Source organism: Pundamilia nyererei, unplaced genomic scaffold (assembly GCF_000239375.1).
Source record: "Pundamilia nyererei isolate P.nyererei 1_Seehausen unplaced genomic scaffold, PunNye1.0 scaffold00028, whole genome shotgun sequence".
NCBI lineage: Eukaryota > Metazoa > Chordata > Actinopteri > Cichliformes > Cichlidae > Pundamilia > Pundamilia nyererei.
This window is the reverse complement of record NW_005187429.1, coordinates 3,883,053-3,900,694: the sequence shown is the minus strand read 5'-3', so window position 1 is coordinate 3,900,694 and position 17,642 is coordinate 3,883,053. Positions and strand designations below refer to the sequence as shown.

General features: G+C 40.7%; 1 protein-coding gene across 2 annotated transcripts in view; it reads left to right on the top strand.

Moving 5' to 3' along the window:
- Positions 1-13,509, top strand: part of LOC102192572 (teashirt homolog 1-like) — a 32,770-nt gene extending 19,261 nt beyond the window's left edge. For both annotated transcript variants that reach the window (XM_005728524.1, XM_005728523.1), the window contains one exon: positions 8,947-13,509. In XM_005728524.1, coding sequence (XP_005728581.1) covers positions 8,947-12,296 — 3,350 coding nt within the window. In that variant the 3' untranslated portion in view covers positions 12,297-13,509. The remainder of the gene's footprint in view (positions 1-8,946) is intronic.
- The last annotated feature ends 4,133 nt before the right edge of the window (positions 13,510-17,642 follow it).

The window sequence follows — 17,642 nt, the reverse complement described above, 5'->3', positions numbered from 1 at the left end:
CTTTTGTTATATATTTTTTTGTTACGCGTCTATGCTATTCATCATGCTTAAGTCCTAAACTAGTGTTGAAATGAAACAGTGGAACTTTGCTTAATGGAGCGCCAGACTTCAGCACTAACTCGTCACTCGAGCAGACAGAACGAAGAAAAAAATGTGGCGATGCATAAAGGATAACGGTTTTGATGGTGCACAATTGCTGGAATTTCCCTGGTGACACATGCAGTTAAAAGCACTAAAATGTTTGGGGACATTTGGCTGTCCTGAGCAGCCTCCTGCCCTGAGGGTTTGCCGTCCTAATTAAATTCCCTAAAGTGACTTTAGGGGTTTTTAAAGTTATAATTTCTTTGTCTGTCTGTTCGCATGTTGGGAAGGGATATGTAAGTCAGGTCTCTTATGTCTGGTTCTTACAAAGCCCTCTGCATTATTGTGTTCTGAGCGCGTTGCAGAGACGTAGACAAGGGCAGAAAAGAGCTGATGAAATATTGTGATGCAGGCAGACAAAATAAAATCTGTGTGAGTCGCCTCACTGTCTTATACTAGACTGTTAAAAAGTTTCAAGCTCAGCTCACACAGCACCTATTGGTCACAATTAGGGAGGTTTTCTTTCTACTATTTCTGTGTCCAATTTTACTTTATGCATCAAACACAATGAGAATTTTAGATTTAGATAGAGATGTACAGATTCTGTTTTATCTGAATTGCTATTATTGATTTTTGCTCAACTAGATTTTCTTTCTCAGATATAAACAGCATACACAATCAAAAATCAACTAAATTAATAAACTTTACAAATCGCCCTAAACTACAGTAAGGTGCAGGATCTCCTGTTAGGGAAACTGGGGAAAAAAGTGCTCTGCAGCTGGAAAGAGGTACAGACGATTAACTGAAAATTAGTCGCTGTGCGCCACCTTTATCTGACACATTTCACCTTATCAAACCAAAGCAGGTGCAACACATTTATAGAACAAAACCCATGTCTCCCAGCATGAATCAGACCAGCTCATAATCGGACATATGAAAGGTTATCACCGGTCCTGGCTGAGAAGTCACTGACCAATCAAGTGGTGCATCTTTAAATGCATTCATTTGGAATTCAAATAATGCTAAAAAGTTCCCAATTAGGAAATTTCATGTGAATTCTCTGTTAAGTCATGTAGTAAAACAAATAAAAAATTGGTGCATGACTTGCTAGGATCTCACTTATAAATTACAAGCTTTAGATTAATTGTGCAAATTCACATACAGCACGTGCGTTCTTTTGCTAACATTTAATTTCTAATCAATTCTAATCTACCGGCCTTAGCTTAGCCCCTTTTCTGCTGTTCACGCACCTTTACATAGATTATACAAAATATGTTTGTTTATCATGTACCCATTATAGCTTTTATGTGTTGATCTTCTTTCTTGAATCCATAACATCCCAACTCAGAACCATCCAAAGAGTAAATGAATGCACTGTTAGACACCCGTCAATGGTACAGATACTTTATATTTCAAATAAACTGCTTGGGCATTTTGTCTTTTTAGCAACAGTGTCTTGTTTTAATGAAATTGCGAACATTTTAGCAAATAAAATGCAAGGGATGCAGTAAAGTAGCCCAGTACAGAGGCTAGAGTAATTGTGAAATAAGTGCTAGCATGTTAGCAGTGTGCTACCTGTGTAAGGTTAGCTTATTGGCTACATTAAATCACCAACTACCCCTGCAGGTTTGTCACTTCCCCACATATCTTTGAGAACATGTTTTTGTGTTACTAAGCCATTAGGGTGCTTCTTCTCCTTTATTCTCTGCAGAGACTGAAAGATCAGATTCATGGAAGTGTGTGTGCATTTTTTTCCTCTGTGTTTCTGTTCCTTCTTCGTGTTTTGTTTCTTAGCAGTGTACAAAGTGGATGGCCTCTGTAAATTGAGGGGAGGGCTGACAGCACAGCGAAGGTTGATTGATGGCATATTGTGCAACCGGACTCAGCTAGACCAAACTGGTTAGGTGGTGACCCTGTTTTGGCCCTGTGCCCTTTTGGTTTCTTTCATTTTTTTTTTTTTAATTCTAGCTGTTTTTCTCCCTCTCCCTGTGCCTCACTGTCTACCTCTGTCACTTGCACACACTCAGATATACAGAATACATAAATAAAGACTTCTTCCTCTTGCTTCTTCTCCTCGAGCTCCCCTCATCTTCATTGTTGCACTTAAACTCGCCGTTGCTATCATTCTTTGTCCGCTGTTTCCTTTCTTCCTTCCTCAGCCCACTTTGTTTGTCAGCGCTCTTTCAGGACAGGTTTTGTCCCATGAGTCATATCGTCAGGGTTCATTTTACAGCCCTTATTCATATATTCTCTGTCAAAAAAAAAAAAACGTTTAAGAAGCACACCGGAGCCAGTGCTGCCTCTGATTTGGTGAAACTTCCCAGCCGCCAACCAGTTCTTGCCCGCAGAAGAGCTCATCAACAACCTTGTTTGACAAATTTAGGAGAGTTAACCTAAACACTGGGCACACTACTTTAAACTGTGTTTCATCCTGTTTTTTTCCTGCAGTGATTTTCTGCCTCTGTTCTCCACACAACCATAGTGATTTATGGTAATTATCCATCTTTGGGGTCATCCATCAACTGGTTGTTGCTAGGCAATGGTAGCAGCTGTTGTTTAGTCGGGGGAAGCTTTGCTGTCAGGGGCAATGCAGGTGAATTCAAAAGACGGCATCTATGAGGAAAAGACGGAGCTCTGTTGGTTTTGTGCTTCATTCCTTCGTTTTAGATTTAAACAGAATGCCTCTTTGTCAAAGCAGCGGCCACCCCCGATTAAACAAAAATTGAACAACTGCAGGAGATTAAAGATATTGCGCGTTCCCCAGAGGTGTGCACTGCAACAGAAGATTAAGACAATACAGGTATTTTCGTTTTCACGAGGTTACAATTTAAAATGAAGCTTGTTTATGTGAAGAGAATAAAAATGGCAGAGGGGAAAAAAACGGTAGAGGAATTGATAATGTTTTCTCAAAAAGAGTCTGTTTAGCAAACGGCATCTGTCTGATACAGCCTACATTAAAACGGTTCTTGGCATACGTGGAGTAAATCTCACTCACATCATCTTTAATTAGCATTAGTAATGCTTTATCCGTACTTTGCCTGAAAACAAACCAGATGGTTCGAAATGTGTATGTAGCACCGGAGCAGTGTTCGATGGTTAGGTGTGTGTAGGGTTTGGAGGGAGGGGGTTGGCAGAAAACTTGAGCACAGAGGGCTTTAATCTGTGGCGGCAATGATCTAATGGCTGTTGTTTCCTCTTAGAACAAGCAGGCACTGACAGTCCGAGGTAAAGGTGATTTATAGACCACAGTCGGTGTCGCGGTGCGTCAAAAAACTGGCTCTCAGAAAAGCTGAACAAATAAGGAGCACAAAATGAAAACAAAGACGGGTGTAGAAATTCAAGAAAACTGGCAATGTTGTTCTTCACATTTGTTTCTTTATTATGTCAAATGAGTAAAACTCTAGTTAAAAGGCACTGGCTATGATTTAAAAAGGCTTTTAGCATCGTGAGTAACTGCAAACTGTTTGGAAAGGGTTAGGTTCATCATGCAGGGTCAGGCAGCCGTCTTATCAGTCGACTAGTCATGCTGCAGAAGTGGCGACCCCCCCAAAAAACATCCATAACTGCAAGAAGAGCACAGACACCTGCAACAGATGGTCTGGCCCCTGTAGAAGCTGATCTCAACATCACTGTGTTGGTCTCAGATTACATTAAGAGAAACAGAAGACAGAAGCTCGCCTGTATCTACAGAAGCAAAGTGGCAAGTTCTTTGTGATCCTGGGTTCAGCATACCCTGAAAACCAAGCACTGATTTAATTTAGTTATTACCTTTTTTGGGAAAGTTAGTGGCCAAGAAAAATACGCGCGGGCATCATTTTTGAAAGCATCCATTCAGGCTTAAATCTTTTGAGACATGTGAAAGCCAAGCCAGAAGTGTTCATTTATTTTTTCAGGACTGTAGCTCATCTGATATTGCTGTGGCTGACAACCACAACAATTGCCGTTTGCCCATACGGCCATCAGCGTGAAGAGCAGACCGGATGGGTTGCTTTGTTTTCCCCAACCAGCAGAGCTGTGGAAGCTGAGAAGGTGGATTTGTACAACACATGAGCTATTAGAAGCCCCTGAGCTATTGTGCCATATGGTGGACTATTCTATGTGGGTTAGGGGAGGGTGGAACCGAGGGGTGCTGTTAGGTAAGCTTTTTACGTGCCTGGCCGGGGAAGCTGTGGGTTATATTACAGCTCGCGCCTGGACCTGGTGTCACGAACTGGCTGTAATGTCAAACATGCCCTTGAGTTTAACCCGGTGAAGTTTCCTTTATCACATGTACAAAGGAGATATAATAATCAGAGAGAAACAGGTTACTACGCAGAAAGTTAATGTAGTGACGATCAGCTCGTTTTTGGGTTCCACCTTTTTGTGAAAATTGTATAAAGAAATTTAAGTACGTTGACAGAAACCAAGTTGGGCTGAGAGAGACTTTTGGTCTGTGCGAGTTTACCACAGCATTGTCCGCAGGCTAGTCCACAGAGAGTGTCAGGTCCTATGAAACCACAGCGGCAGCTACCCCAGACAGAAAAAAAATCTCAGGAATGAACAAGGATGGGAGAGAGCCGAGAGAGAGACAGAGATTGCCTGACATACTAAGCATTACCATAATTGGCTTTTCTACATGATAGGACAGAGGAAATAATAATGTCATTTTATTTACAGCCTTCTCTCTGCTGAAACACGCACACACTCATGCACAACGTACAGGTCAATGACACACACTGATCAGGCCTGTCCAAAGCCATCAGAGGTGAGTGGCAGGGAATGGAGGGGCCGGTGACAAAGCGAAACGGGAGAGAGAAATAAGACTGCCACGCCAGAGCTCCTGTTTTGAAGGGCCGCTAGACGCTGTGAGGGAGCCTCGGCGGCCGCCCTGCTGCGGGTGCAGCACTCCGCCACGTAGGGTAAATCAGGAGGCTGAAAGCTGGCGGAATTGGACATTAGCACTGCAAATGAGAGCTGGGATTGCCCTCTTCTCTGAGACAACATGAATAAATGAAGAAGGTTTAAAGGGAAGGTGTGTGCAGCGTGTGTTGTGTGTATGTACAAGTGACTGAGGAGGGAAAGAAGAGCTACGCTGGCTGTGGCAGTGTTGTGTCGCACTCAAGTTACTTAACAGCCGGTTAGGGAGTTAGTTTTATTATAGATTGATAAAAAGATAAAAAGATGTTTTTAAACTATGAGGTTAAGTTAAAGAAGAGTAAAAAGTAAGACTACGTTAAGTGTAATAGTCAAAATTGTTTAACTTTTAGCATGAAGCTTCTTTAGCCATAGCTGTAATGCTTATGTGTGCACAGTCTTGGGTTTTAGATATATTTGAGTGATGTATCCAAACATGGCAACGATCACCAAAACTATACTTAAGTGTTTATTCAGCCTTGTTATAACTTTGTGTTTCAAACTTGCATTAAAAAATATGAGGTTTTTCAATTGTGGACCTCACACGAGCTTATTGGCTTTAGGCAGGCATGTAGTTTTGGCAGAGGAGTGCAGGTTTGCATTGTGTGTGTGTGTGTGTTTGTGAGACTGGGGGATGTCCTACTGTGGTGTCACCTGTCTACAGCAGGAAATCCTGGACTTCGGGCACAACAATAGTGACAGGCTCCTCTCCAGACACAGATGGCTTCGCTTTCCCCCCACTAGCCACATTGCATCTCTGCTTGCACCTGACACACTGTGACACTTGTGACACACACAAACACGCGTGCACACATAAAACTGATCAGCCACACCTAGCTTAGGCAAACACGCACATGCAATGACAGAAATGGCAGAAGCTGATTTCTCACACCTCTCTCACCTATCTGCTTTGCTGTTAACTTGTTTCGCTGTCATTTTTTTCCCCTGTCAGATATGCACACGCATAAATGCACGTACACATACACACACACAAACACACACACCTCTTGTTCGCTGGCCTAAACACATCTTTTTTTTTCTCCTCTCTTTTCAAAACTTCCCCTCTTTTCCCTATCCTCACTGACAGCACAAAGTGGGCTTACGTTTTTGACTGACAACCACAACAGACACTCTCCCCCCCCCGTTTTAATCCCCTCCCTATCCCTCTCTCCCTCCCTCCCTCCCTCCCCGTTTCCTCTTTTGTTCTGAGTGACGCTCGAAAGCCGCCATGTCAGCATCTTTTCCATCTCTGATTGCCTTATTAGCCGGCGGTGGCACCCGCAGCTTTACTGACACAGATGGTGAAGGAGCAGGCTTGAGTAAAGGGGGGGGGAGAAAAAAATGGCTGACTTGTGTTTGTTGTTGTTACTTTCCCCTCCCACCTCTTCTCAGGCTTGTTTGTGTGGACACTGACACCTCAGGCTGACACTGACACACTCCTGACACTGATGCCTGTCAAGGCAACATACGGAGGATAGCAGGGAAAGGGAAGAATTTAGTGGTGGTGTGCCTTCTATGTGTGTGTGTGTGTGTGTGTGTACTGCTGTCAGGTTTCTCTCACTTGGTCTGCTGATTTGTCTTTAACTACTTTCACAACTTTGAATGGGTTCACTTTTGCATTTATTTCAATGCAGCAGGCTGCAGCTTGTTAGGGAGAAAAGGAAGAGTTCAAAGAAGTCCGTGCAGCTGCTTTGGGAAAATGTTTAATTCTTCTTTTAGTGATTAAATGAAAAAAATACTTCAGTATATCCTGTGGACAATTAAGAGCACACAGTTGGGAGCAAGAGAAAGAATGTATTTTGATCATGCACTGTTTCTCACACACACACACACACACACCGGGCAGCTGTAGGACCTCCAGCTTTTCCCAGGCAGCAGTAACTGGCACCTCACAAACATCAGGTATTATGTCCATTCCGATTATGGGATAGAGAGCTACACGCTGTTTGAAGCTGACAGCACATCTGCCTCCTCACTGGAGACTGATTCTGGCATCTCAGACAAGCATCTTACGAGGGATGGATTGGAAAAGGTGCCTTAGCATGTTTAACCCTAGATTCTTCCCTACCTCGGTGTAATGTTCCCCTTTTTAATCTACCTCCCTGTTTTTCCTTATTATTTTTTTAGACAAAGACAATAAAAAGTGAATTTTAATTCACATATCACTTTTTTCCCTCCAAGCTGAGTTATGGGCAGTTATTTGGCGGGAGAAGGCAGCCATTTCCATTGATACTATAATTTTTTCTTTCCTCTTTTAAAATGGCACACTTGATGCTGTGAGTACTCAGGGAGCACAGGCAGTAACAACACGGCTTGTCATGTCCACTGGCCATTTCCTAGCATCACGCTGTGAGGACTTCCACAGCCGATGCCAAGTTGACTTCAGCCAACCATGGCTTGGCAAGGCTGATGCAGCTGGCATTTTACTCCACTATCTCTTACTTGTGAATCCATAGTATGTGCGGCATGTTGGAAGAACTGAACAAATTAAAGTCAGGAATAGATCTGTGGTTGCTGAACAGCAACAAAATAGACAATGAAGACTATGTTGCTGTGGGCTTTGTGCTGTTTGGCATCTAAATTAAGTGGATAAGCTGTAATATTTGCACGAATGCTGTAATGTTTTTTAAAAAGAACTTCTAAATGAACATTCACTAAAAAGTCATTTATCTATCTTAGTTTATTTTCCCTGTTTTGTTTTGTTTTAAACTTGAATATGTCAGACTCTCTCCATTCATTGGATTACTGTGGTTTTGTAATTATGGAAATAGATCATTTCCATAATTCATTGTCATTGTAGCAAATAAATGATGGACCAGGTTGTTCCCCTACTCGTGTGACTGCACTGACCTGGAGTATTCCCCTCTCAAACGGAGAGGTTTACTGGAAAAGGATCAAAAATAATTTGTTGTGGACTTTTATAAATAAAAATCAGATCAAAACATTGGAAATATTGGAATTTCTGATTGTTCTTGATTGCATCGTTGCTTGGCTGTTTTTATGCACAGTCGAGATTCTCCGCCTCTTTGCTCAGTTTTTCCCTCACATATTTTCTTTTAACCGTGCTAGACTAACTTTGGTGCACACCCTGTTTTGATTCGCTCTCTAAAATAAGTGATATTGGCTCCTTTCCCCACCCTCTTTAAGCAAGCTTTCTTATTATTGGCTGCCACTCACAAACAGAAGTGTATACAGTATATATGTATTTATATAGTGCCAAATCACAAGAGTCACCTCAAGGTTCTATGTTACTATGACTCGGTACTATTACTCAAAATCAACTGTGTGGCTGAGATGACCTTATTAGGGATACACCCCCTTTTTGATGTCATGCAGAGCTAGGAGTATAAAAGCTGTCTGCAGCAGAGCATTTAAAGCCCTCTGAAGCTTCAGCTCTCAGGTGTTACTTCTTATTATATGCACCTCGTCATTGTAAACTTTGTTCATGTTTGGTATGATTAGCCACCATTGTTCCAGTGTGTGTTTATGTAAGACATATAATAAAGAAAAGAACAGAATACTTTATACAAAGAATACAAAGAATACTTTGCACACTTTTTCCTTTCGTTTGTTATATGATTAGCAAAAGCGTGTCTTTTCCATTGTGGAGTACTACCACAGAATATATATAATCTTCTCTGCCTAATTCAATTTCTTTTCTATGTTTTTGCTTTTTTTAAACTTGGTGGATAAATTTCTTGAGTCATGTCTGCTCCTTGCCCAAGATAGTGTTCAACAGTTCCATTTGGCAGTGCAGTGAAGAGGACTATCTGTCATTGTCAAGACATGGATGTTTGCCACTTTATTATATCTTTGTCCTCTACAGGGACTATTGACAAAAATCTCTTAAGGATTATTGCATTCACCACCTGCATATAGGGAGGGCCAGAGGTGTATTCTTGTGTTCAAGTGTATTGATTTGCTAAGACATTTGTATCTAATCTCGGTTTTCCTCCTTGCTTTGTTTTCCAGCTTATGGACCTGAAGATGAATTCAAGGGTGGCAAAGCCGATGAAGAGGAACATCTTCTGGATGATGGCCTTTCCCTGGATGGTCAAGATGCAGACTATTTTTTCAATGATGAGGAAGACGCAAGAGATCGTTATAGCTGCCAGAACTCTCCACTCAGCAATGGCACTAACCCAGATGCTGGGTATGCTTCTCCCCTCAGCACTACCAGTGATCAGCTGGTGGACCTTAAGACTACCCCCTCCTTAAGTGATCCGGACAGGGTGGAGGAGAAGCTGGGGGAAGGTAGTGAATCCATCAATGGCCTTTCACTACAGGACAGTCTGGAAAAGATGAAAGCCGTCTATGCAAACCTGATCTCGGATGCCTCTTGGTCCAATGTTGCTCTGGACATGCTTAAAAATAAACAAGGAAACAATATTTCAGCAAGCAATGGCAGTGGGAGCAATCACAAAGGGAGCAATGGATTCCTGAACAGTCATAGCCCGGGAAATGTCCATGTAAAGAACAGATGTAGCAGTAACAACACTTCAGTAACAACAAATATTACCACCAGCAGTACCAGTGCAAGAACAGTGTCGAGTAACGGCAACAGTGGCATCAGTGTAAGCTCTGGCAGTACAGGAGTAGCATATGATTGGCATCAAGCAGCCTTGGCTAAAACTTTGCAGTATAATCCGTATCAACTCCTTCCTGAGCCCAGCCTTTTCAGCACCGTGCAGCTTTATAGGCAAAACAACAAGCTGTATGGCCCAGTGTTTACTGGAGCTAGCAAGTTTAGGTGTAAGGACTGTAGTGCTGCCTATGATACTTTGGTAGGACTAACTGTACATATGAACGAGACTGGCCACTACCGAGATGACAACAAAGATGCAGAGGATGATCGAAGCAAGAAGTGGTCCAAGCCACGAAAACGTTCCTTGCTGGAGATGGAAGGCAAAGAAGATGCCCAGAAAGTTCTGAAATGCATGTACTGTGGCCACTCTTTTGAATCACTGCAAGACCTTAGTGTTCACATGATCAAAACAAAACACTATCAAAAAGTGCCTCTAAAAGAACCAATGCCAGCCCTCACCTCAAAACTGGTCCCCCCAACCAAAAAAAGAGCGTTTCAAGACTTGATGTCGCCGAGCTCACCAGAGTCCGTCTCATCTGGCATACACCTGGGAGAATCTCCAAAAGACCAAAAACTGGCCAATCCTTATGTCACTCCTAATAATCGATACGGTTACCAAAATGGTGCTAGTTATACTTGGCAGTTTGAGGCACGAAAGGCACAAATTCTCAAATGCATGGAATGTGGCAGTTCGCATGACACCTTGCAACAACTGACAGCCCACATGATGGTCACGGGACACTTTCTTAAAGTCACAAATACAGCATCTAAAAAGGGGAAGCAGCTAGTTTTTGATCCTGTGATTGAAGAGAAAATACAGTCGATTCCCTTGCCTCCCACTACCACACGGCTCCCGCCGCCCAATGGTAAGCCACACCCTGACTCCCCATTGCAGCCCTCCAGCCCTGAGGAGAAACACGAAGAAAAGAAAGATGAAGATACAGAGGACGAGAAAACTGAAGTTAGGGAACCAGAGAGACAAATAAAAGAAGAAAAAGAAGACCTCCCTGAAAAAACAGACAAACCTGAAAGGGCCAGGTCATACCAGTACCTTACAGAAGAAGATTTAGAAGAAACACCTAAAGGTGGGCTGGACATCCTGAAGTCTTTAGAGAACACAGTTTCAAGTGCTATCAGTAAGGCCCAAACAGGAACACCAACCTGGGGTGGATACCCCAGCATTCACGCTGCCTATCAGCTCCATGGATCTCTGAAGCCTTTGCCCTCATGTGCACAGGTTCAACCTTTGTTCAGTAGCACTAGTTTGAAGGTAATGTCCTCTGAGTTAGGCTCTCTGATCCATTCCCCAAATAGCCCCTCTCCACCCCCAAGTCACAAGAGCAATGTGCTGGCCATGGAAGAGCTAGTGGAAAAAGTTACAGGGAAAAGCTTAGTGAAGAATGAGAAAGAGGAAAAACCTGTAGAGAATAAGTGTAGATCTGCAAAGTCACCAGTGCTAAATCCTAAGGACAAACAGGCTTCACCGTATCCTGAAAACCTCTCAAAGATACTGAAGGACAGTGAATTGGAGGATCGGAATGAGCTAAAGGGCAAAGAAAGAGAGCAAACAGAGAGTAAAATAAATATAAAAATAAAAACTGAAGCGGATTCGCCCAAAAAGACAGTAAGCAATGGCTGCAGTAACCTGAGCATCATCACTGATCATTCACCAGAACAATCCCTTGTTAACCCTCTTAGTGCTTTGCAGTCCGTCATGAACAACCACTTGGGGAAAGCGGCAAAAGTGTCCACACCCTTTGTAGACCCATTTGCAATGCTTTATAAGATCAACAACTCTGCCCAGATTAAGCAAACAGATCCTATGAGTCACTACCACAATGATGACGACGTCAATGATGATCAGCCCATCGACTTGACAAAATCCAAAAACAGCAATGGAAGCACAGCTAAGGGGACTCTTGCGACACCTAACAGCAATGTAAACAACACCAGGCCGGTCTTCAAAGATTTCTCTCAGACATCATCGCCACCTCTAAGAGAAAATGCTTTGATGGACATTTCAGACATGGTGAAAAATCTGACGGGTCGTTTAACACCAAAGTCTACAACCCCATCTTCCATCTCAGAGAAATCCGATATCGATGGCTGTACTTTGGAGGATGGCATGGAAGAGCTATCTCCCATTCAAAGACGGAAAGGCAGACAGTCAAACTGGAATCCCCAACACCTCCTGATTCTTCAGGCCCAGTTTGCCTCCAGTCTTAGAGAAACCCCGGAAGGAAAGTTTGTAATTAGTGACTTAGGACCCCAGGAACGGGTCCACATCTGTAAATTCACTGGTCTCTCAATGACTACTATCTCACATTGGCTGGCCAATGTAAAATACCAGTTAAAGCGGACAGGGGGAACAAAGTTCCTAAAAAACATGGACTCTGGCCAGCCTCTGTTTTTGTGCAGTGACTGTGCTTCCCAATTCAGGACTCCTTCGTCCTATATTCACCATTTGGAGTCCCACCTTGGTTTTACCCTAAAAGACCTTTCGAAGCTCTCCATAGACTTAATAGAGCAGCAGGCCGTCAGCAGAATAGAGGACAAGACTTTTAGTTCACCTGGACTCACAGAAGAGGACACTGCCTCAATATATCAGTGCAAACTTTGCAATCGGACATTTGTGAGCAAACATGCAATCAAATTGCATCTTTGCAAAACACACGGAAAATCACCAGAGGCTCATCTCATCTTCGTGAAAGAGCTGGAAAAGTTCGATAAACAATGAAGTCAAATAAAGCCGATAGCATGACAGATAACTGTTGCACTATGACTCTAAGCTACAATCTGTCGTAACAGATAGTGCCAAAGCTGTATTTTTACAACACATGAAAATCGCAGGAGCTTTAATACCGCACACGGTAATTTTTCAGCTAATAAAACATGGCAGGAGCCTGCACTACAGAGGCTCTAGGCCATACAGTAAACAGTGAATTTTTTGGGTGACAAATTAAAGTAGCGATGGCACTACATAGTCACTGACAGATTGTTGCTTTCCTAATGCACTGCATCTTATCTGAGCCTTTAAAAATGGTCCACCTGTTGTTTTACAACTAAACCATGCTCTTATTTCGATCACTGTTTCAGAATCATTTTCTAAGATAAATATATTTCAACACGACTTGCATATTATTTATGAGACAGTTTGTGCATGTTTTCATGTAAACCAGTGAGTGTATTATGTCTTATGAAAATTTCAGTCATGACAACAAAACTGAAATACCCGTTTAGCAAATTTTGGATACAGCTGTTTATGTAAAGGTATATTGGGAAAGAATAAGAGTGTTTTAAAATGTTAAGGTGATTTCAGCACTTTAAGTGTCAACTGATGAAGAATTGTACGAGTAAAAAGGACAACACATTACTCTTTTTAGTTTTTATGCCCTCGACAAACATTTTGGGAAGCTGATCATAAAATCGTTCGGTTTGCCATCAAATCACAGTAAGTTTTGCAAAATATTTAGGATATTTGTTTATCTAGTAAAATATCATTTCCTGGTTGTTTCAACGTGTACAGTATTTGCTTTTGAAGGCTACCAATTTTATCATTGTGAAGCTACAGTTGTAAAGTTAATGAAGTTTAAAACTTACTGTATAAATAATCAGCAAGTATGTATACATGTATGTCAGCATATCTTGCTCTTTAAAGTTCTGCATTATTTGTACTGTGTGCATTTTTACAATGTTATTTTCTACACAAATGTGAGGCAGGGAGGCTGTATAAAGCTACAGGATCGTGTTGGACCACGACGTCCTTTTTTCAGTAACCAGTAGGTCCCTAGGTGTGGTCTACATAACGTGACAGAACTTACTGGCATCTGTTCTGATGCTTGGAACTGTATATAACATTTAAAAAAAACATTCTTCAGTGACTAATTTCCAGGTTTTGTCATCAACCCAGTTATTCAGAATGGCATTCTTTTATTCTCAGTTGTAAAATAAATTCCATGTCCTGGAATAAGATGCAGTGTTGTCTGAGTGATTTTCAGAAGAGTATAACACAGATAAACATGACTCCACAAACATTTTTTCACTATTTTTGCTGAACTTATATATTGAAGTTCCATCAATTTAATTTTTTAAACCTAATATGCTCATCAAAACACATCCGTGTTTGTCCAGGGAATTTCGAGCAGGACAAAATCCAAATAAGACCTTTGTTATCCCATATGGAAAAGAAATAGTAAAAACTTATATGATTTACTCATGAAAGTGGCCACTTTCTCATTACTTTCATATATTGTTTTAGTAAGTATCCAAAACAAACAAGTTTCATTATATAATTTTTCAAGGGATCTTATATGTGTTTTCACTTTTGTATGCTTTTCATACAAATTTCACACAAGACAGATACAAACTTTATAAGATTTATATATATCTTTTCCATATGGGATGGCTTCAGAATAATAGCTCTTTGATGAGAGAGGTTGACAGTTGGCTTTTGTAACAGACTTGCAACCAAAGATAGCCAGGAACAAAATTCTAACCGCGGTGTCTAAAAGTAGTACGACTGGTGTTATGGCTTACATATTCTCACCAACCAATACAAATGCAGCAAAGCAGCTCGAAAACAGCAATTGTTTAAAATCGAAATAGATGAATAGATGGAAATTAAAAAAATGTTGGTGATTCCAACAAAAATGAAAATCTAGTTGTGGTGAGTTAGCAAAAGCTAAAGTAAAGTCCAGGGACTGGAAATGGGTCGTTTTTAGTATTTAGGCCCGGATCATTTCCTGTTACAAGCTGGAAACAGTGGCGAAAGCTAATAATTATGTTAACAAATAGTTCATCAATGTAAAATGTAGGGAATATTTGTAACAACAGACCTACTCATATACTTAACTAAGCTAAACGTGGACATTTTAAAGATGCTAACCAAGGCTAAAGCTGTACAGAGCTCAGAGCCAGCTGTTTGGAATGAGCCACTGATCAAACCAGTTGTTTTGTTATATAAATATTTTCCATCTGGTTTTTGTTTGTAAGGGTAAAATATGTCACCTATAGTAAAGGCGGGTGTACAGCAACTCATTTTCATTTAATTATTTATACTTCTTTCCAGTAGCACAGAATTGCATTTTCATTTTTTGTCAGTGAAAGAAGCTCAGTCAAATGAACCAAACTACAGTGCCCTGTAGTCTGGTTCATTTCTTTTATTGAAAAAACTAATAAAAACCCACCTTTTTTTTCACATTGACACTTAAACGTGATCCCCGGGGAATGAAAATGAGAATTGAAAAAAGTGGAATTTATAATAAATCTGTTTTATACATGCACTGTCACACATACAGGAATTATTAACATCTATATGTCTATACGTTTTATTCATATTGGCTCTCCTGTTAAGGAGGAGATAAGTTAGACATGTTTATTAGGGCTGTGTTGCACAGTGTGGCTTACAATAAACTTATAAGACTTCTGAAATCTTGCTCCAGACATCTTAAGCTCTCTACAACAGGTTTCAAGGATGCAGTGTTATCAGTCATGTTGCAGGGTCAATATTTTTTTTATGCTCAGTTCCTGATTTTTAAAGATGGGGCCAGACTGAATTGGGTAAGCAGTGTAGGTTTTGTCCGCTGCTGATTCAAACTGAAGAAAGTGAGCCACATTTTTTTTTCAGTGATACATTTTTTGACAAATCTTCAAAAGTGTCTTTAAGTTAGTTTTTTGTAACCTTTGGACATTGTTTCGGTTAACTTAGAACTACTATAACAACAAAAAAACAGGTTTCTAACATTCTGTGTCAATAATGACCGAACTTCTCCTTTAACGTAACGTTTCATATTCTTGTTGAGCCCATCCATTACAGTATATACAAGCAGCTGTTCAGAGAATTAAACCAAATGTAAATGAAAATCTTGTTTGTCACTGAAGAAAAATATATTGTTTACCACTTTACACACTGTTGGTCCAAAAAGCCACTGAATAAAAACTTGCATACAAATTTAATACATGCCTTGTTACGATGGTATACTTCATATAGGATTAAATTGATGTAAGGTTTTTCAATTCTAGTCAGTAAATGTCTATGAGCAATTTCAAACAGAATAATCCTTTTCACAAGCAAGTGAACAAAACATTGTCATAGAAAACAGGATTTAACTTAATGGTTTAACACAGAGCCGAGCTTTATAGTTCAGCTAGTGAGACACCTGATAAAAGAGGCCATGACATGTCTTCACTGAAGGTATTTAAGTCGACACGCTCCCACCCTGCGCTGCTCTTGAACACTAGCCCGAGGCATTTCTCCCAAGAAACAATAGCGTTCCAGTGCCTTGCAGCGTGTTCTGTGTGGCAAGGAAACATAAGACGCAGCAGTGATAAATACGGAGCAGAGTCACAAGCAATAAAGTCTCACGTAACAGCAATGTGCTGAAGTACAATTCTCAAAAGATCAGCTAATGTGCGTAGATACGACTGACTCGACAGAAATGTCCAGGAAACTTTATGCACTGAAGTTTCCTCTGGGTTAAAAAAAAAAAAAAGTAAATATTTCAAAAAAGAAAAAAAATTACTTGTTAAACATTTCACTGTTACTATTTGACAAATCCTGCAACACAAGAAACAATCCCATGTGTCATTTGTTCAAGCAGCTTATATCAAATAATAGCTTAATGTTTAATTGTAACGTGAACTGTTACCAGTGACAAAGATGTCTTCTGTTTGTAGTGACGACATTTAAAGCAAAAAAGTCTGCATAACAGTGAATTTATGCTTCTGCGTTCAATCTGTGCCATAGTTGCATCATAAACACAAACACTCTGAAATGCTATTACCTGACATGTCCTACCCTTGAAATGTCATTACAGCTTGCACAGGTTTAAATGCTGGCAACAGTGTCGACCACTTGCATAAGCTACATTGTGAACTCTAGATTCAACAGGGAAGTCTAAATTAAGTTTAAGAAGAGGAGGAGGTTGGGGTGGATGGATGAGTCAATCAAACACTGCATTTTTTTTAAAGGGAGATCACCGTGTCAGAATGATTAGTTATATCTGTATATCTGTACATAATACATTTGATCGTTTACAACAGATGGACCTACAGAGAGCTGATGTGATGCCTGATGAACTTCAATCACAAATATTGTATTATTGAACGCCACAGAATAATTCTAATAAATAAAAGCAGATGAATAGGTGTAAAAAAAAAATCTGTCTCTTCTTTTATGTAACTCAGAGAATGAAATCCTTTTAAAGCTACATATGCACATATAACTCATTAAGAGATTTGTGAAATGATAGTTACATTGTATAATTATAAATAAAATACACACTATGCATCCATAATTTTAATCTAAACTTCCTTAGGAGATCAGTAGTAGAGCAACTTGTGAGAACTGTCCTCTCCAGCATCACTCACTCGGTACATTCATTATTATGTTGTCAACATACAGCTCTGACATGTCGCTTCGTATATGTCCTCTCACACAAACCGTCTTTCTCTTGTCACAACTTATACAAAAGCTCCACGTATGACTTTGTCAGGCAGTCAGTGTTCTGTTTGTTCTTGCATGACTCTTGTTTGCTTAAAAAAAAAAAAAGACACAAAATAAATTGGCTCCGTGTCATCACCATTATCAGACGAACAGAGGCTCACAAGACAGCAGCGCAAATCTGATGTTAAACAAAAGGCTGTTTATGACAACAGGCGTCATGATGCAGGCTGTTATCCATTTATAATAATCGAAACAGAACGCTTCAAGTCGCAGTAAGCTGTTCTGGTACTGAGTAGCAACATCTGTACATCCATGAAGAATTACATGTCAGGGAGCGACGGCGCGGGCGGCCTTTGAATCCTTGTGACACGCATACATGTGTACTCGTGCCGACAGCGAGGGTTTGGCGAATTAACCTCGTCCTCTTCCATCCCCTCTCGGTGCTCCCTGAGCAACCTGTACAGCAGCACCTCGCTTTCAAAATGCACGCTCGCTATAATGAAACATAGGGGTGAAAATCTCTCTGCTACAGCACCGTGGCAAAGCGGACAATGTGCTTTCATTTAAGCAGTTTCTGCTGTGAGGCTACAGTTAGTAAAACCACATGATTTTTTATTTTCTTTAATTTTAGGATTATAA